General features: G+C 50.9%; 1 protein-coding gene across 2 annotated transcripts; it reads left to right on the forward strand.

Moving 5' to 3' along the window:
- Positions 1-12,566: 12,566 nt before the first annotated feature.
- Positions 12,567-20,803, forward strand: CDKN1A (cyclin dependent kinase inhibitor 1A). 2 transcript variants are annotated; one of them, XM_044250226.1, is made up of 3 exons: positions 12,567-12,639; positions 17,072-17,527; positions 19,241-20,803. In XM_044250226.1, the coding sequence occupies exons 2-3, from the start codon at positions 17,083-17,085 to the stop codon at positions 19,288-19,290; spliced, it is 495 nt and encodes a 164-aa protein (XP_044106161.1). In that variant the 5' UTR covers positions 12,567-12,639; positions 17,072-17,082; the 3' UTR covers positions 19,291-20,803. The 2 variants fall into 2 exon arrangements, with proteins under 2 accessions (XP_044106161.1, XP_044106168.1); XM_044250233.1 differs by having other exon boundaries at positions 12,568-12,639; positions 17,078-17,527.
- Positions 20,804-21,117: the final 314 nt, after the last annotated feature.

Raw genomic sequence — 21,117 nt, forward strand, 5'->3', positions numbered from 1 at the left:
TTGGGGCGCGTGGGTGAACAGCTTGACTCTTGATTTCAGCTCATGACATGATCTCAGATGGTGAGATCAAGTCCCATGGTAGGCTCTGTGCTCAGTGAGGATCTGCTCAAGATTCTCTCTCTCCCCCCCTCTGCCCCTCCCTCTGCTTGTACACACACTCTCTCTTAGAATAAATAAAATCTTTAGATGTGATTAACATTTAAATCAATAAACTTTGAGTAAAGATGATTATCCTCTTTAGTGTGGCGGGGGAGCGGGGACTCCTGCAGTCAGCTGAAGACCTAAGAGAAAAGATCAAGGCTCCCACCCCCACTCTAAGAAAGGAATTCAGCCTCTGGAGGGCCTTCCAACTGGAGACTGTAAATGGACTCTTGCTGAAATTGCCAGCCTGCCCTACGTTGTGGACTCGACAGTTCCTCAAAAGCATAAAACCCCAATACCTTACAATCAACCTCTCTGTGTCTGCCCGTCTCTGTATATACACCGAGAAAGTAGAGAGATTTTATTCAAACTTCTATCAACTGAAATGGCATAAAGCAAAGAAGCAACTTCCATGAACTTATATAGAAACTTTTTTTAGGGTTCCCAGACCCCCCCCCAGATGAACCTCTCTTAGGCTTTTCTATGATGTTAGGACACATCTTGCTAGTGGATTCACAAAATAAATTGAGATAAGGCACAGACGTTCACAGTTCAAAGCTAGGATGGCTCGATGCTGAGCAGCTGAGTGTAGTTCCCAGGGAAGGAGCTTGGTGGCGCCATTCTCGCTGCTTCCTCGCGCGGCCTCTGTGATCACAGGTTGCAGAACAAACAGAGAGCTGTTTTCACTTTTAGCCTCTTTTTCATAAAAGCGATAGTCTTCTTCAGATTTCTCTTGGCTAGCAAAAACAGGTACAAATGCAGGTCTTTCATAAGAACAAAGTGCGGTAGGACAGACTTTTGAAAAGTGAGGGATACCTGTCTATATATTTCTTACGTCTCTAAAATTTCGTTCTGTTTCTCTAGAGAACAATAGTACAATAGGTCTGAAGATATGTTGTTTCCTTGCTTGGGACAAAATCATTCTTAATGCCCCTTCCTTCCTTCCCTTCTTCCTTCCTTCCTTCTAGCAGGGAGTCTGCTTCTCTCTCTCTCCACCTCTCACCACCAACCATTCTCTCTCAAATAAATAAATAAATAAATAAATAAATATCTTTAATTGGAAAAAAAAAAAAAAGAAGTGAAGTTAGTTCTTCCTCAGCTATGCACCATGTAGTTAGCCAAATCTAAAACTACATGTGTCAGATGCCTGAGTGGCTCAGTCGGTTAAACATCTTAGGCTCAGGTCATGATCTCAGGGTCCTGGGATGGAGTACGGAGAACCACATTTGGTTCCTTGCTCGGCAGGGAGCCTGCTTCTCCCTTGGTCTGCTTCTCCCCTTCCTTGAGATTGAGCGCATGCGCTCTCTCTGACAAATAATTTCATTAAAAATAATGGAAAATATTCCTCTAAAAAAAAGACTATGTATGTTTGCAATGACAAAAGACCGGAGACAGCCAAAATGTCCAATCACGTGATGTAGTACCGTGCAATGGTCAAGGGACTGGGGGTCTTTCTCCGGACTGATGTAAGATACACTGAGCGGGGGAAAAAAAAGCAAGGTGCCCTGCACTGGGTTTCTATTTGGGTGGGTGATAGGAATCTATGCATACTTGCTTACAGGTCCACAGTCCCTCTTCCACAATCCCCAAATCCAAAAGCTCTGAAAACCAAGTCTTTTCTTTGGTTTGTGGCAAATTTGCATGGTAGCAAAACCAGACCTAAAAGGATGTGAAGACATTTGTCGTTGTTCTTTATTCTGTTATCGTCCTGTTTTCCTGGGACTGACAGGGTTCCTTGAGCAGAGCTGGAACTTTCAGCGTTCAAACCGGGATTATGAATCATCCTATACAGAACCTATAGAAAGGGTGGGGGAAGGGGTCGTAACTGAGTACATGTAGATGTTTGTCCTTATCTGTCTGAAATCAGAAAAGCTCTGGATTCGGAAACAGATCTGTCCCCAAGGGTTTGGGATGAAGGACTGGACCTGGACGTTGATGGTCTATCTCTGGCAGGAGACACGGGAACCAGCCCCAGCGCCTGGGAAGGAAATGGGTGGGTGCAGGGCGGAGATAGGCTGCAACACCCCCCCCCACCGCCCCCGCACATTATTTCGCATCTTTTGACTATGAACCATGTGAAGGCATCGTCTCCTAACAAAAATAAATACAGGAAATTATGGAAAAGCAGAACTCTCTGCACATTTGACTAAACTACAAATAGAATCTGAAAGATTTTGAAAAACTGAAATCTCGGTGCTACCGTGGTGGGCGCCCTCAGAACAATATTTGTCTTTCTGATTCTGCTGATTCCAGCGTATCCTGTCCTCAGAGCCACTTGGACCACGGAGCCCTGGTTTGGGAGTCCAGACACTTGCTCTCAGTTTTGTAAACTAGGAACGCTGAGTACTCTCTCCCTCTGGGAGCAGCAGGTGGCCCAGGGCTCTGGCTTCAGGAGCCGGCTCCGCAGCCCCGGGCGATTTTTTTCCTGGTTAGTAGTGGTTATTATTATTTTGAAAAATCAAGAACAATCATGCAGAGCAAGTAGAAACAGGCTGGGTCAGCTGAAAAAATGCCCACACGCTGCCGCCCCGGGTCTCTGGGTGATATAATTAGCCGGTTGTATCCAGCGGTGAGTGGGCGGCTCGCTCCCCTAGCACGGGCAAGGCCAAGGAGATGATGTAACAAAAGGCTAGCCCGGGCAAGGCCGAGCCTGAGCTGGGCCTCCGGAGATGCTGACGCGACGCTCTGCGGCGGGAGCGGGAAGGGAATGGCGGAGGGGGGCGGGGGACGGGGGAGAGGGGAGCCGGGCGCGGGCGGGGGTGGGGGGCTGGGGGAGGCGGAAAGCGGGGGTGGGGAAGGGAGAGAGCTAGATGGGGGTGGGGGGGCGGGTCAGGGCTGCAGGGGTGGGGGTACTGACGCCCCGAAAGGGAAAGCCAGCCTTCTGTTCCACCCAGCCTTGCACACCCCTCCTGCCCACCAGCCTTACTTGTCTCATGCTCACCCGGGTGGAAAGGTCTGACCAGAGCTTCTAGAGCCGAGGAGCCTGGCTGGACTTCATCCGGGTTCCCAAAGCTGTGAGGGTGGAGAATGCGGATGATTCAGTCACCGGGGAGATTTTTCAGAACACCTGTGAACTTGTGTTGCTGGCTGCCCCTCACCCAATTTTAATTCCAGAGGTTCAGATAGGACCAGACATTGGAATAGATTTTTTCATCGTAATATTGACTATTACAAAAATATATTATGAGGAATAAACCTACCTTGCTTCCTAGAACCCTCTTCCCCGGGGCCGGGGGTGGGGAGGGCAAGCAGGCGATACACAGCACACCTCCAGGGGGCACGGTCCACACAGCCCCTGGATGTGGGTGACACAGTCCTTGTTTATTGTGTCTTCTTCCAGAGAAAGCCCGTGTGCTTGGGAGATCTGAACATTTTTCAGAAGGGGGTTCCCTTTCCTCCCACTCTGTAGGTTGAGGCACACTGAGCTGAAAGGAATAAGTTCTATTGGGGGGTCAGGCCTCTACAGGGTCATAAAGGAGGAGTGGGTTCTTCTTCAAGTCTTCCCACAGCAAGCTTCCCCCATCCCCCACTAGGTCAGGTCCAGGCGGGGTCCCACAAACCCTGGACAAAAACCTGTCAGGGTCTCTATACCCTCATTTCAGGCAATAAAAGTCTGTCTCTTAGTAATCCTCCCAAGCCCTCAGGCAGTTTTCAGATGGATTTGCTGAGTAAGGGTTTTTCCTGCATTTCAGTGTTCTCAGCAGACTTTGATGTTGACTAGTAAAAACAAAACAAAACAAAACAAACCTGTGTACCAGAGAGGGGAAACTGGGTCCTGCTGTGCGGCTTTAGACAAGTCACACTGTCTCTTTGTGTCCTGGTTTCCTCCTTTGGGAACCGAGGTACGTCAGGCCTACCTCATGTTTTTTCATACTCTCAGGGAGGTTGGAAGATCACGGATATGAAAGCACCCATTTTACAGATGAAGATACTGAGGTCCAAGTTAATGCAGCTCAGAGGTGGCACTGTTCCTCTTGTGGTGAGATCAAGAAACTCGGCAGGAAAACATCCTCTTGTAGGAAGATGGGAGACAGAGCGAATGACTCTGATGTGCCTGTGTCCCCTGCTGTGGCAGAGAGACAGCCTGCGGGTCATCACCAATCTGAGCCCCTATCCAGTGACAACATAGACTCTTGCATCTAGGCAGGGATGCCTGACAAATTCTCACTTATGAAATATGGATGGGAAATGTTGCATGTCACTTCAGAGCCAGATGTGAAGAAATGCATAGGCCTTCTTCCTCCTTCCTCCAGCTGGAAGCAGAGATCCTGATGTCCTAGAGGATGGTAGAGCCAAGGGCCGGAGAGAGCTGAATCCCCAAATCACCTCATGGAGCTCAGCTGCATGCCAATCAGAACACCTTAGTTGTATTCATGTGTGTGGGAAAAATAAATGTCTTTGGGTTGTCTTGAAAATCAATTTGAGGGTGGGGGCACCTGGGTGGCTCAGCGGGTTAAAGCCTCTTGTCTTCAGCTCGGGTCATGATCCCAGGGTCCTGGGATAGAGCCCCACATCGGGCTCTCTGCTCTGCGGAGGGTCTGCTTCCTCTTCTCTCTCTCTGCCTGCCTCTCTGCCTACTTGTGATCTCTGAGTGTCAAATGAATAAATTAAAAAAAAATCAATTTGAGGGGCACCTGGGTGGCCCAGTCTGTTAAGCATCTACCTTCGGCTCAGGTCATGATCCCTGGGGTCCTAGGATCCAGCTCTATCTTTGGACTCCCTGCTCAGCGTCTCCCTCTCCCACTGCTCCTCCCCCTCACTCTTGCACTATCCCTCTCTCTCTCTCTCAAAACAAATAAAATCTTTTGAAAAATCAGTTTGAGAGTTTATCTGTTACCATGGCTAGTGACATCCTCATTTTTTCCCTAAGCCCAGCCCTGAGCTGCTTTCAGTACCCAAGAGGAGACATGGACAATTTTTCCTTCCAGCAAGGGCAGGGTTGTTAGAAACCACAGTGTGGGGAAAGGGAGATGTGGTCTCCTCCTTAGCTCCGAGATTGGGGCCACCAGGATTTGGGGCCTAGGGGTTGCAGCTGTTGGCATTCTGCAATGGCTCTGGTGACATTATGACCATGGTTGACACTCAGACACATCCCAGGGAAGCACAGACAAGGACAAGCAGCTGATGGGAGGGTGGGGCCGCAGCCAGAGCCTTGGGTCTCCCCCTCAGCCCCAGCCAGCACCTCCTGGGGCCTCCATTTTCCGCATCTGTAACATGAGTCAAGGAATGAGGAGCAAGGAGCCAGGGAGGTGGGGATGGTGAGGAGTGAGGTAAGAATCTGAAATCACTTTCTAAGACTCCACACTGCTGTGCCACCCAAAGAGCCAAACCCAAGACCCTTAGGACTCTGATTTATGCAGGGGATATTCCTTGGAAGGTGCTTAAAGATAACTCATTAGGGAAGAAAACAACGGAAGGTCGCACAATTCCGACTCCTTGGGGAATCATCCAGAAGGTGATTCTAAGCTAAGAGCCCTGGGAGACAGGTGGCTTGGGGACATTGAAGACCAGCTCAAAGGACCGAATTCCGTGTCCGTGGGCAGTTCCCCTTGCCATCAAATGCTTACTCTCAGGTGTCCAGTATCTGAAATTCCACCATTAGTGCTTCATTACTTTTTTTTTTTTTAAGATTTTATTTATTCATTTGACAGAGAGATCACAAGTAGATGGAGAGGCAGGCAGAGAGAGAGAGGGACGCAGGATCCCTGCCGAACATAGAGCCCAATGTGGGACTCGATCCCAGGACCCTGAGATCATGACCTGAGCCGAAGGCAGAGGCTTAACCCACTGAGCCACCCAGGCGCCCACTGCTTCATTACTTTGGATGCTTGTTTGTTCCTCCACAAAAATTCAAGCAATGATAATCCCCAACATTTGTTCCATGTCTTAGATTTGTTCCAATAATCCTAAAAGAGGCCCAGACACTGGGGGTGGCATTTCTTAATCACTTCCCCTGACAAGAAGATGGCGGGTAATTCTACTCCTAGGTGTATATCCAAGACAAACCCTTCCACAGGTACTCCCAGAGAAATGGTTAAGGATAGTCAGAGCAGGGGCGCCTGGGTGGCTCTGTCTGTTAAGCTTCCAACTCTTGATCTCAGCTCAGATCTTGATCTCAGTGTCGTGAGTTCAAGCCCTGCGTTGGGCTCCACATTTAAAAAAATAAAGTCAGAGCAGCCGAGTGCTTGATAACATAATGTTGGAAGTAACCCAAGTGCCCCCTGAGAAGCAATGGGAACCACTGGATGTTAAAGAATGGTGAAAATGATCGAACCCCATTTTAATTAAATATTACGACACAACAAACCATCCTACAGCATAGTGACAACCACAATCTTTACTTTCTCACAAGTCTATAATTTAGGCAACAGCGCATTGGGAATGGCTTGCCTCTACCCCACAGGCCTTTGACTGGGGAGGTTCACCTGAACGATCAACTTTCAGGATGGTCCCACTCACAAGGCAGGTCCACCAAGCCTGGTGGTCAGCCAGGAGATCAGCTGGGGCTATTCAGGGAGAGTGTGTGTGGCGGGGTAGGGGTGGGGGAGGGGCTCAGGGATCTTGCACATGCCTCTCCACATTACTTCTCACAGCATGGTGGTCTCAGAGTTCTCAAACGTCCCACATGTATCTCAAGGCTTCAAGAATGTAAAAGCAGAAGTTGCTAGATCTCCTTCAGGCTTAGGCCTGGAAGGGGTACAGGTTATTTCTGTCCCATTCTGTTGGCCAAAAGATCATGAACCAGACAGATTTAAGGGGAAGCAGCTACAAAAGAGTGTGAATACCCAGAGGTGTACTTTGTGCAACAGACTTCTATGAACTGCAACTGCCCAGAGCCACATGGATAAACCTTTTTTTTTTTTTTAAGATTTTATTATTTATTAGAGACAGGGAGACAGAGAGAGAGCATAAGCAGGGGGAGGCACAGAGGGAGAGGGAGAAGCAGACTCCTCAGTGAACAGGGAGCCCCACACAGGGCTCGATCCCAGGACCCCAAGATCATGACCTGAGCTGAAGTCAGACGCTGAATGACTGAGCCACCCAGCTGCCCCCCCACTCCCATGGAGAGATCATAGGTAGGTTATCGTGCAGTAACAACCTCCACATTTCAGTGGCTATGCAATAAAGGGGTATTTCCTTCTCACATACATTCCCCACCTGAGTTGGAAGGGCACTCTGTTCCACATGATCTCTGAGGAACCCAGGCTGCTGGAAGCCCCACCATGTTGACATGGCATCATCTGGGACATGAAACCTCACCTTTGCCACAGCCATGGAGGCCAGAAAGCCTGGAGAGTTTCACTTGGCCTCATCCCTGAAGAGACAAAAGTCACTGAAACTCACATTTCATTGGCCAGAACAAGTCACATAACCCTGTCTAACGTGCAAGGATTGGCTGGGAGCACATAGAACAGTGGACCGGCATGACTGTCTTGGCCACATGTGATAAAACTATGGAAAATAAAGGAAAGTTCAACATAGAATTCAGGGTAGCGTTTACTACAGGACAGGGAGGGACTCACAGGAAGGTGTCAGTGATGTTCTAGTTCTTGTAATGTTCTAGTTCTTGGGGTGAGCAATGAATGTTAATTTTGTGTGTGTGTGTGTGTTAATTTTATATATATACATATATATATAAATGAATGAATGAGTGAATACATGAATAAATAAATAAAAGGATTCAGAAGCAGTGACATTGAAGCCTAATCTCAGAGTACAGGCTAAAAATGGCACTTTTGTAAATATTCAGTGAACTCTGGCTGAGGCTGCTAGGCCTCAAAGGTACAAAGATGAATAAAATATGGGCTCAACCCCTCCAGATTCCTGGCTCAGGGAATACAGTTGGCACACAAACCAAGCAAGCCAGCAAGGCCCAGTGGAATGGATTGCTCACCAGGAGCTCTGGGAGCCAGAGGGAGCCCTGAGAAGGCCTCCCTCCGAGGGTTCATGTAGGTAGGGTCTTGCAGCTTGGGTCATGCAGGATCAATAGGAGTTCAGCACGTAGAGAAAGGAGTGGAGGTGGCATAGGTTGGTGGGGAATACTCATTCTAGGAACAGGGAACAATATATGCAAGACATAGTGAGCCCTTCATTCCTCAGGTGGTCTGTGTTCACAGCACTTCCTGTGCCACCCAGAACCCTCTGCAGGACCCAGGCACTCATTCTCCCTACTGGCTGTTGCTAATGCGTACAGGAATCAGCCTCAGATAAGGGAGCTCTCTCACCCAAACTCATCCCATCCTCTAATCCAGGGGCAGCCACATCCAAATGATTGGTCAAAGCAGGAGAATAAAGGCCCAGCCTCCTTGCTTCAATTCAGGGAACTCTGAAGGACATCCCAAATCCAGAGCTCCCTGTGGGATCCGCTGGAGCCTCTCTAGGGCCTCTGATCTCCATCACAGCCCAACTCATCTCTCTGTCGGATCCTGTTTCTTTTACATCCCCACAGGTGTTGAGTGGGGATGCACTCCCCAAGAAACCTCCTTCAAGCATAGCTCCACTTCAGAGTGTGTTCTAGGAAACCTGCCTAAGATACTCACTAAAGTGTGAATGATTACTCAATTTCAAGGGATGCTTTCCTGAGGGTGGTTGTATAGCAATCGGTAATAATAGCTAATCATCACAGAGTGATTTCTATGTGCTAGGCACTATGCCTATATGAGCTTATTTAATAAAGAAAAGAAGGAATCATGCCAAAGGAATGAATTTCCAATGGTGAAATTTCAGACTTAGGGAAGGTGAAATTGTCAGGTTAGACAGACTGGAAGTGTTTGTGTGAACCATATTCTGTCACAGGTTTCTTTGTCTCACTGTTTAGTAGTCCTGATCTTTTGTACTGGTTGACTGGCTGGGCAAAGCCCCCAGCAAGTCAGGGTTGGAGCTCTCAAACTCATTCTTCCTTAAAAAAAAAAAAAAAAAGAACGAACCAAAAAAAAAAAAAGAAGCAGGACTTCTCAGTAGTGCAATAAATATTTCTGTTCTGTCTTTTTTCTAGGGTCTCACTTCTTAGGAGCCTGTGTGGAGGTGAATTCCTCTGAAAGCCTAGTACCCCTATTCGGGACTCCCCGGGCATGTTCTGAGAAATGGCGACATTGTTCCTAGTACTTCCTCTCCCTTCCTGGGCAGCTCCTGTAGCCACCCTTACATCTTCCTTCTTTAGACTTGGACTTTCCAGTTTTCCCTTCCGTTATTACCTCCCTCCTGGTGGAGGGGCTGACCTGAAACCTCTTGCTCTCCAGGCAGAGCCTCCCTCCATCCTTAAGCCGACGCCTTCCTGGGGAGCATGCCCGGGCAGCAGGCTGTAGCCCCGACTAGCCCTCCAGCCCTCAGGAACATGTCCCAACATGTTGAGCACTGGCCTGGAAGGGGGTGGTGGCTGTTCTGTCTTTCTGGCTGCCAGCTTTGGGACAAAGTGGCAATGGTAGGACACAGGAGACCCCCAGAGACCCCAAGGAGACTTTGGTCTGAATTTCTCTGAACAGAAATATGAGGTTTGCAGCAGATCCCTTGGGACTAGGCTGGCCTGGGATCTGGTGTGTGTGTGTGTGTGTGTGCGTGCACACAGGCAATTTTTGTTTTAGATCTTGTGTGTGACTTCTAACAACCGGCTCTTTTGCCCTCTTCATGGCAGAAGTCCTCCTTTAAGGACATACCTGGCTATACACTCAGTGTATGGTTGGAAACTTTTTTTAAAAAGTGCTGAACAGTATTAGATACTTAGTAGGTACTTAATAAATATTTGTTGAGTTCTGTTGTGGTGGTGGTAGTGAGCTGGAAGTTATATAAAAAACAAACCAACCACAAAATTCACTTCCCAACAGCAACAACAAAGAGAATTATTTCATTGTGAAGTTCAGTGCCACAAAACTTTAAATAATTCAATACAAACCTTCATTAAAAAAAATTCCCCCCCCAAAGTAAACAGACAGACAATATCAAGTCTATTTGAAGTGCTTGAAAACCAAGGAGATTCAAGGCAGTTGGAGGATATGCTTGTCTTCTGCTGGACATTTGACAATCCAGCCTTTGGGTATGTGTGCGTTTTGGGGATGGGGGCAGGGAAGGGATTGGTCCTGGGGTCTTGGCCTTTGTGAGGCCCTCCTGATGTCCAGGTATAGTCCTGGTCTGCGTCCAATATCAGGCAGGCAAGGGAGTCTGGTGCTGTGCCTTCCCACCCCTACTGGGGCTCCTATGCCAGCAGCAGAGAAGACCTGTCCTCCCTGAGGTCAGCTGCGTTAGAGGAAGAAGATGGGGCATGTCTGGGCAGAGATTTCCAGACACTGAACAGTCCTAGATGTCAGTAATTGTAGCTGCTCCAAGCTTGGGTTCTATTTTTTTAGAGGGATTTCTGTTCAAAGTAACATTCTGTTCTCTGTAATTAAAAAAAATATATTTTATTTATTTGACACAGAGAGAGAGGGAGAGAGAGATCACAAGTAGGCAGAGAGGCAGGCAGAGAGAGAAGGAGAAACAAGCTCCTTGCTGAACAGAGAGCCCAGCGCAGGGCTTGATCCCAGGACCCTGAGATCATGACCTAAGCTGAAGGCAGAGGCTTAACCCACTGAGCCACCAGGTGATTTCAAAAGATTTAAAAATTTATTTTAGTGTTCCATTTTTTTTTTTTGTCTGTTTGTTTGTTTAAAGTAAGCTGTATGGGATGCCCGAGTGGCTCAGTCCATTAAGGGTCTGCCTTCAGCTCAGGTCATGATCCCAGGGTCCTGGGATAGAGTCCAACATCAGCCTCCTCGCTCAGCAGGTAATCTGCTTCTCCTTTTGCCTGCTGCTTCCCCCTGCTTGTGCTCCCTTGCTCTCTTGCTCTCTCTCTCTGGCAAACGAAGAAATAAAATCTTTAAAAAAAAATAAAATAAGCTCTATGCCCAACATGGCCCTTGAACTCAGACCTCGAGAGCAAGAGTCATACGTTCTCCTGACTGAGCCAGCCAGGCATCCACCCCTGTTCTCTGCCATTTTTTAAAAGCAAAAACTACAAATGTTTTAGGTGAAAGGAGGAAACAAAAATGGGGTGTAAGAGGGGCTAGTGGTGGGAAGTGGGTGGGAGGAAATGGTCACCTCATTTGCTTCTGACCCACCAGCGATAAGCACAAGTGGACATTTCCAGAATTGTCTTTCATCAGTGTCACCTCTGCACACTGCCTGAAAATGAGGGGTGCTGGGGCTTCCCTTTCTAGATCCACTTTTAATAGAGAGGGCAGCAAGCAGAGAGTTGGGGGAGGCAATAGGCCTATGCTCCAGTCCGAGCTATTTATTTACTGTGTGACCTGAGTCAGGTCACTGAACTTCTCTGAGCCTCAGTTTCCCCAGGAGTGTAAGTGAATTGTTTGAGAGAAAATCCAGGAGATAATTTGCTTACCAAACCCTCTCCCCTTCCTAGCCAACAAATCTGTTGCCATCAGGGGCATTTGGGTGGCTCCGTGGGTTAACCATCTGCCTTCAACTCAGGTCATGATCCAGGGGTCCTGGGATTGAGCCCCAAAGTGGACTCCCTGATCAGCGGGGAGCCTGCTTCTTCTTCTCCCCCCTTCCTTCCCCTCTCCCCTTCTCTCTCTTCCCTTTCCCCTGCCCCTACTCTTGCTTCTCTCTCTCTCTCACTTTCTCTCAAATAAGTAAGTAAAATCTTTAAAACCATCTTTTGCAATCATAGAGATCTCTGCTATTCAGGGGAGAAGGAGGTGGATGTGGGTCTTGAGGAGGAGGCATAGGGAGGTTAGTTCAAGGTATGATTTACCCCATTTCCTGATTTCCCCTAGAGACCTGGTTGTCTCTTTTTTGAGAAGGATTCCCAAATCCCTCCTTCCTTGAGACTTTTGACAAGCAACAACTTCACATCCCTTTAGTTCTGAGGACCTTGATTTCCTCACTGTGAAATAAAGGGGATTGAATCCTGTTCTGGTCTCCAAGATGCTTTGCTGGGGTGTCTGGGTTCTTCAGGTGGTGCTTAGGGAGGGGGTGTCCAGTGAGGGATCCGTGGGAATAGCGGTGGTAGAGTGGGCTTTTCCGGGAATTGCAAAGCGAGGTACATCCTTGTTATTATTTATGGAGTTTTATCTATTAATGTCATACCTCGTGTTTTCAGGGCCAGAGAAAGGGCTCGCGTCCTAAGAATGCCATCCTTTCGTGGGGAGTGCTAACTCACAGCCCAATTCAAACAACCCGGATTTGGGGCTCCGTTGGGGGTGACATGTGTCAAGCACAGAGGCCCAGGCGCGGGCTTGGGGAAGGAGGGAAGCGCCTGCTTGCAGCACCCGACGTTGGCATCTAAGCTCGGAGGTTTCAGAGCGCTGGCGGGCTGCTCATGGTGACCCGCGGCAGCAGAAGGGGCGGTCCCCGGCCCTCGGTGGGAGGAGCCCTCGTACGTCAATCCTATATAAGGGCAGCTCCGGGCGGTGCCAGCCGAGGTGTGAGCTGCTGCCCGAGACCGTGCCTTGGAGAGCGGGAGCCAGGCGCTGATTCACGGAGCCACCGAGACCCTCCCAGGAGGTGAGGGAATCGTGGCAGGCAAGAGCGAACGCTGGGCTGGCGGCTCGGAGCGGAGCGGAGCTCGTCCGTGTGTGTGTGTGTGTGTGTGTGTGTGTGCGCGCGCGCGTGTGTGTGGTCTTTACAGGTGAACGCCGTGCGTGGGTCTGTGCGTGGGTCTGGGTTTTGTTCCCACGGGTGTTGCTGTACCGGGCGCTTGTGACGGAGGTAGGGCAGTGTCGGAGACCCCGGCCGGCGAGAGACAGGGCTCCGCTGAAACCGAGCAGCGGCGAGGGGAGGCGTGGACCCGCGCGCCCCGGGCCCCCGCGCAGCTCACTGTGGCGGCGAGCAGATGAAGCCCCTGAGCGCCGAGCCCCGGGAGGGGCGGGGAACGCCGCGCAGAGCAGGTTCACTCGCGATCCGCTCCCCGGCGGCTCTAGGATCCAATCGGTGCTGTCTCCGCCCAGACCCCTGAGGTCTGGGTCCCCGACGCCTCCGTGTCCGCCACCGGCTGGGCGCTGAGGTCAGAGCGGGCTGTGTCCCTGGTCCTTGGGAACGTGTTGGGACACGTCCTTTAAGGGCAATCGAGGAGGTGACTCACGGTGACAAGGAGACCCCGGGAAACTGGCTGGGTGAGGTCAGAGCTCCGCCCCGGCTGGGGGACAATGGCCCCCCAGAAATCGGCTTCGCGGCCCTCCGCGGTCCCTGTCCTCTCGTCAGCACAGTGACTGTTTGGCTGGCAGCCAGTGTTCTCAGGGAAGCCGGGACATCAGGAGGGCCAGGACTGGTGTCCGGTACCCGCCTCGGAGAGCGCCCTCGAGGACCCAGAGCTGTGGCCCTGCGCGGGGTGAGCTTGCGCCAGGAGTCAGTTTGAGAAGAGCAGGAGTGTACACACTTCTCTTCCATCGCGCCCGCAGAGCCCCCGCCCAGCCTGCCCTTGGGTCAGGGCGCCGTACTCCGCCGTGGGAGCCGAGCCCTGCACTGCGGGGCAGCGGGGCGCGCAGCCCACGCCCGGGGAGGGAAGACGCTGAGAGGTCACATTGGAGGGTGGGACTTTGGGGGGCGCGACGCTGCTCAGGGACTCTGACAGCCGCATCCGGTAGCCCCCGGTGTCCCCCATCAAACTACCCTCTCCAAGGACGACAGGTCTTAGCGGAGCAGGAGGACGAGTCGTTCTTCAAGCGCCGCCGCCCAGAGCGGGCCACAGTGCATCCGCCCTGTCGAGGGCCCTTGGGGGACACTGGCGCCCTCTTTGTGCGAAAAAGAATCTGGGAATTTGGTTTGGCGCTTTAGGGTGCCCAGACAGCTCCCCCGCCCTTCCCTCTCTCCACGTCGCGTTTCGAGTAAGACTTTCGAGCGGTTTTGTTTTCCTTGCTTTCGTCTATTTTTATTTTCCAGGGATCTGACTCATCCCGTGCTTTGGGCGTGGAGATAAGGTGGAGGGACCAAACCTCTGCGCGGCTGTGCGTGCGGAGTGTGTGCGTGCGTGCGTGTGTGTGTGTGTGTGTGTTTCTGTCACAGAGGAGCGCGGTTTCCCAACAGTGGCGGGGCTTTCGGAAGCCTGGCTAGCTCAGCGTGACGTGTTTGCGGCCCCCGGCACCCCTCCTTCGCCCCTCCCTACCCGAGAGTGACGCTGCAGCCTGAGTGGAAGCGAAGTTTTGGCGGGCGGGGAGCACTTTGCAGGAAACTGACTCATCACAACTCCCTGCTGCTGTCCAAGGCTCTGCCCACGCACCTCCGACCCTGCGCGTGATTTCCTGGCGACCAGCGCCCCCTTCTGGCCTCGGCGCGAATAGCAAGCACGCCTTCCCGCGGAATGCCGCTTCGCCCGCCTTTCCTTCCCGCCTCGCTTCTCCTTGGGCTGAGCGGCATCTGCGAACGCCCCTTGGGAAGAGTACCCATTGGTTCAGCAATGTGTACCGAGTTCTTACTGTTTACTTCGGAATTAAAATTGGTTGAAGTCTGAGGCACGAAGGCTAACAAAGGAAGCTATTCTCAGTTACCTGTAAAACAAGGGTTTGTGTTTCAGAGTTTTTCCTGTACTGGGAGTTATGATAATGGGAGTGAGATCAGGTTTTGATGGGAAGCCTATGAGGGCCATAAGGGCAGGGATGGTAGGAGGGAATCCTGCCTGGATTCGGGCTCCTAGAAGCCAGGGAACATCCAGCTTCCTGATAAAATCCTAGGCAGGCTCCTCCTAGAGCCAATGAGGCACTGAGACCCAGAATGTCCGTTTGGGCCATTCTGTGTATCTCCCTTGAATGGCACACTAAGAGTGCCTATCTGGGAAACTGCCAAACACCTGCTTAAATCCCTTTTAATATGAGTTAAGTTAATTTGGGGAGAGAGGGGCCTATCAATCTGTATTTTTAAAAAGCTACTTACGTGCTGGGCTGAATCACAAAAACCCCTTCCTGGGCTAGGAGCACAAAACTAGAGAGGGAGTGGGGATAAACACCAGAGCACAGCTGGGTTCAAATCCTGGCTGTGCTGCTGCTTGTGAGCTGTGTGACCTTGGGCAAGTTACTTAACTTCTCTGAGGCTTAGTTACTTTTGTTAAAAAAAAAAAAAGGAGCAAATATACCCACTCAAATATATCCACTCCACTCCTTTAGGAAAATTAATATTGGTAAACTTATTAGAACAGGCTCTGACACATAAAAATACATAAGTAAATCCTGACCCTTGCCCTGAAGAGAGGGCTCTGCCCACTGCACTGTGTAACCCCCCATGGGGCAGTGGCCCTTGTCCTTTCTGGTTTTCTGATTTAGGGGCAAGCTTCATATCTCTCCAAACTCTTGCCCTTTAAACTTGCTCTGAGGTCACCTAGTGCCTCTCCCTCTCCCATAAACTGTGTGAGGTGGGGTAGGGAGGGGTAACTGTGGCAAGGGTCTCAGGCTTCCTGCCCCAGGAGATCACTCAGCAGAGCTTTCACCCTCCGAGCCTGCAAAGCAGGACTTGTCCTCAGGAAGACCCAGTCCCTGCCAAGGTTGCCCAGCCGCTCAGCCCTGGCATCAGGCCAGAGCAGGGCAGGTGGGGGCTGGCGCCTCATCATGAGCACACTCACCCTCGCTTTTCCCTCTTCTGAAGTGGGAAGGGAGGAACCCGGTAGACCGGCCACGTCTAATTTTCTTTGCCTGCAAAATGGGTTCCTGGGACACAGCAAACGTGGGGCAGGGGCTTCCAGGCTGTCTAGACTACAGATCACCCAATGTGCCTGGCAGGATGTGGCTCAGCCTGGGAGAAATCCTCACCCAGCCCTGCCCAACCCTGCCCCTCCTCACCCCCAGGCCTCCTGCCTGATGACATCCTTGGGAAAGGCCCTCAGCACATAGCACCTGTCAGCTGGTGTCTGAAGGAGCTGGTGGCCAGGGGGCACCGACGTAGAGAAGGCTCGGGAAGAACTGAACACAGAGAGAAAGTGTAACACTTCTGTTTTCCGAGCCCTTCCACATCCAGGTGCTTTTCTAAGCATGATACCTACAGTAACTGAAGTTAATCCTCACGTCTGTTCTCTGAGACATGCAGTTACTGTCTCCATTTTACAGACGAGGCAAATAGAGCCCAGAGAAGTCAAGCTACTTGTCCAGGGTCACCCAGCAGAGCCTGGATTCCAACCGAGACCATCCTGCTCCAGAGCCCTGGCTCTTAACCACAAAATACAGCCTCTCACCTCTGTTCTATTGCCTTGCCTGAAGGGACTCCCTGACTGATTGCTTGAGTGTGCTTCTACAGTCCCATTTTATAGATGAGAAACCTGGGGCCCAGAGACATTAAGTGACTTTTAATATTTTTAATTTTTAAAAAATGTTAAGGGATTCTTTAAAGTTTACGTAGTAAGCAGCAGAGCTAGGACCACTAGGTGCTTTTTTTGTTTTGTTTTGTTTTTTTGTTTTTGTTTTTGTTTTTGTTTTTATCCCAAAGACCAGGACTTTTGAATTTCAGAACAGTTATGCCACATGGACATCTGGGTGGAGGGATTCAGGAGCCCAGAGGAGCTGTCAGCCTGTCCTTTCCCTTGGGACCTGACCTTTTGGCCAGGGCTGGAGTTGGGAAACTGCTGGACTCTGGCAATTCACACGTACTTGGGGCATTCCTGCCCATGAGGGACACCTCAGGGGGAAACAAATTGATTTTAGCTGATAATACCTGGTAGTAAACAGGACTCTGATCCCTGCTGTTGCAATAAACTTGTCTTTGTTGACATAACTTGTCCTTCAGCTGCCCACTCCCCCAGTGACCTTGCGGTGCTAGGATGGCTGAGTTCTGTCCCCACCCAGTGGCTGTTGACTGGGGGGTGGGGGTGGCCTCTGCGAAGGAGATGGTGGTGAATCAACTGGAAGGAGCCAGAGAGACCTCATGTTCTCATAGGAAGGTGTCCTGCGAGCTTGCATAGCAGAGCTCTGCCTGGTAAGATAGGGTGTGACCTCCCGAGTGACCGGGCCTTGTGTCTCAGCCACAGGTGACATGGAGGAGCCATCCAGGGAATACCGGCAGATCCCTCGGGGCAGCAAAGCTTGCCGCCGGCTCTTCGGCCCCGTGGACAGTGAGCAGCTGCGGCGAGACTGTGACGCGCTGATGGCCGGCTGCGTGCAGGAGGCCCGGGAGCGATGGAACTTCGACTTCATCACTGAGACGCCGCTGGAGGGCGACTTTGCCTGGGAGCGTGTGTGGGGCCTGGGCCTGCCCAAGCTCTACCTGCCTACGGGGTCCCGGGGGGGCCAGGATGACCTGGGAGGGGGCAAGTGGCCCAGCCCTTCGTCTGGCCTGCTTCAGGGGATGGCTCAGGAGGACCATCTGGACCTGTCGCTCTCCTGCACCCTCATGCCTCACTCCCCTGAGCGGCCAGAGGGATCCCCAGGGGCGCCTGGCACCTCTCAGGGCCGGAAACGGCGGCAGACCAGCATGACAGGTGAGGACGGGTGCAGGGAAGGACACTGAGGGGGCCTTTCAGAGCTCATGGTGCAAGGGGCTGGCCTGTCAGGTCCAGCTCGCTCACTGGGCCAAAAGGGAAACAGGCCCAGAGAGGGGAGGCAACTTGCCTGAGGTCACACAACAGGTCTGCAGCTAAGACCAGCTAGCTAACATTTAATATATGCCAGTTCCCTTATAAAATAGTCTTTCTTTCGTTTTTTCTTTCTTTCTTTAGATTTATTTATTTACTTACCAGAGAGAGAGAGAGAGAGAGAGAGTGAGAGAGAGAGAGAGAAAGCATGAGCAGGGGGAGGGGCAGAGGGAGAGGGAGAAACAGACTCCCCACTGAGCAGGGAGCCCAACAAGGGGCTCAATCCCAGGACCCTGGGATCATGACCTGAGCCAAAGGCAGACGTGTGACTGACTGAGCCACCCCGGGGCCCCTAAAGTGGTTTCTAAGGTGGATTTCATTTAATCCTCATAGCAGGCCTATACCATATGGCATTCTTGCCACTCTTTTATCAAAGAGGAAATAAGGCTCGGAGTGGTGGAGTGGTGGAGTGGTTTGCCTAAGGTCCCACAGCAAATTCACAGTGTAGAGAAAACTAATGAGAGCAGTCTCCTGGCTACCCTATCCAAACCTAACTCACCTTCCCCATCACACACACCTGCCACCTGCCTTCCCAGCCTAGTTTTTTTTCTCTTTGGCATCTTGTTCCTTGTCTGCTTTTACTCTCAACAGCTACTGCCTTATCTGGGTGTTGTCCATCTCCCTCAGGAGTGTATTATCTCCATGAGAAAGAGATCTGCATCTCTCTTGTTTGTTGCCAAATCTCCAACACCTAGGACAGCGTCTGGCATATAGTAGGTGCTTGATAAAAAAAAAAAAAAAAAAGAATGAGCAATGCTGACCTTTGAGGCACTTATGGCAGGGCCCAGACCAAAGCCATTAGAGCATTTCCTTCGGTCCTTAGAACACTGCACCAATGTCAGCTTCATATTATACACGAGGAAACAGGCTTGGAGAGGAGCAGTCAAGAATCCCATGGCACCTGGGTGGCTCAGCTGGTAAAGCGTCTGACTCTTGGTCTCGGCTCAGGGCTTGATCTCGGTGTCATGAGTTCAAGCCCTGTGTTGGGCTCCATGCTGGGCATGGAGCCTTCTTAAAAAAAGAAAGAATCCCATGGAAACTTGCAGCTGGATCAGAACTAAGAACACAGACCATAATAATACTAGCTCACATTTACGTGGCTGAGTCACTGCACAGAAGACTTGTCATGGATTATCTAATAGCATTTCTGGAGCAGTGCTGTTTAACGGAATTCTGGGATGATGCAAATGTCCAGTGCCAGTGGGCACAAATAGCCACTGAGAATTTAACATGTGGCTGGTGTGACTGAGAAACTGAATTTCTCATTTTATTTTATTTCATTTCCTTTAACTACACAGGGCTGCTGGCTGCTTTAGTGGAGCAGGCCCACACAAGGAGGTCTGGTTATCGTTGGCCACTTCTGTGAAGGGAAGTGGGATGAGCTCTGTAATGCTCTCCTGGGAGGCAGAGTGGAAGTTTCCAGAGTCCTCCCCTGCACTTGGCAATGTATCCCTTTGGCCCTAGGGGAGGGGTCCCTGCCCTCTCTGTGTGTGCTTTAGGTGGATAGCTCAGCTGGGCCCTCTGCCTCCTGGTCGGCTGACTTCTGTTTTCTTTTTCCAGATTTCTATCACTCCAAACGCCGGCTGATCTTCTCCAAGAGGAAGCCCTAATCCGTTCACTGGAAGCCTCAAGCTCCTAGATACGAGAGTTCCTTTCCGGCCCCCTCCCCATAACCCCCCTACCCTCCCCTTCTACACCTTTTGCCTTTAGCCCTTCAGTTTGTGCGTCTTAATTATTATTTGTGTTTTAATTTAAACTCCTCCTCTTGTATATATCCTGCTTGCCACCACCATCCCCCAATGCCTCCCCAGCCTTTGGCATTTAGAATTATTTAAAAAACCATTAGACAACAGAATGATAGGCTTATTAGAGTGCTAGGTATTTAAGATGTCTTCACCTTATGGGGAATGAAGATGTCTTCATCCCCATTTGCGTGCTCCCAGAGGACAGGTGGGGCTGGCCTGACCCTCCCCTGCTGGGTGGTGCTCTCCTGAGGAGCCCGCTGCCTCTGCTCACCGCCTCATAGGTGTTATAAAATCCCACCCCTTTCCTGTATTCCCAAACCTTATAAAATTCTTTATAATTTGAGAAGTAAATAGCACTTTGAAGGGGGCTCCACAGGATGGGAGCATCATCAAAACTTTGAAGTCCCCTCACCTTCTCTAAGGTAGGACAGGGTGACCATGAAGTGGGCACAGCCTGGAACATGGCTGGGGACATGGCACTCTCCTCGCCTTTGATGCCCCACTCTGTCCTGTGAAGGCCTGGGAGAAGGTAGGGTCCTGTAGCAAACCACCCCACCTCCCCTTACCCCTCTGTCACCACAGGGGAGCCAGTCTCAGCATTTGGCCTCCCCTGCACTTTTCTAGAAGCCCCAGGTGCCTCTCTTTTCCAGCTGGGCTTTCAGGTCCCTCTCTGCCCCACCCCCCCATACCCTTTCCCTCTAGTACCTTCTCAGCCCTGGGTGGCAGCTCTGGGGTGCCTATCCCCCCAGCTCAGTGGACTGGGAGGAGAAGGGGTATGCTAGAAGGGGGGTCCCTAGTTCTACCTCAAGCAGCTCAAGTGGCGATCATCTCCTCCTCTTGCCTTCGGGGCAGAGGTCTGGGGTGGTCGGACAGGCCTTCTTGAGTGGGGATCTCTCTGTCAGGGGCATGTTGTTGGGGGGAGCAGAATTTTCTAGGAAGGCAAGGGTGACGCTGGCCCCTGGAACTCACCCAAGGACTTTTCCCACTGCCCCCCTTCCTTCCCCCATTTCATTGCACTTTGAATAGCAGCTGAACAAGGAGTCAGAAGTTTTAAGACGGTGGGGGTAGAGGCTGTGGATAGGGCTTGCTGAGTGGGCTCAGATGGAACTGGGAGCTGTGAGCTGTTGTCTTTCTTGGCACAGAGCCAGGAGCCCCTGGAGGCCCCAAAGCACTTAATCTGACCCCAAACACCTTAAGCTCCCAAACATCCTGGCTTGGACTGTTTCCTCCTAGCCCCTCATGTGTCCTGGTTCTCCTGTCTCCATCTAGACTGTAAGCCTCTGAAGGGCAGGAACAAGTCCTGTACTGCTCTGTGTCCCTCACAGCCTCTCCCACAGTGCTGGTATACAGCAGGTGCTAAATAAATATTTCTTAGTGACTTGACGTGTACTGTGATCATTATACCTCATCATTTGTAAGACCAAGTAGGTGGAAGTTTTTTGGGTCATTGCTACAATTCTAACAATTGAGCATTTCAAGTTTAAAAAGGCAGACAGCTTAACAAACAGAAAGACCACGAGGCAAAAGACACAGCAAAACAAAAACAGTAAACATCCACACCCCGGCAAAGATCATCCCTGCCAATATTTGGGTTCATTGTTTGGCCTTTTTAAGTAAAGAACATACTGTTAGTCACCAGGGAAATGCAAATCATTACTCACTGGGGGAAATGCACATTAAAACCACAATAAG

This window comes from Neovison vison, chromosome 1 (genome assembly GCF_020171115.1).
Source record: "Neovison vison isolate M4711 chromosome 1, ASM_NN_V1, whole genome shotgun sequence".
In the NCBI taxonomy this organism is placed as follows: Eukaryota; Metazoa; Chordata; class Mammalia; order Carnivora; family Mustelidae; genus Neogale; species Neogale vison.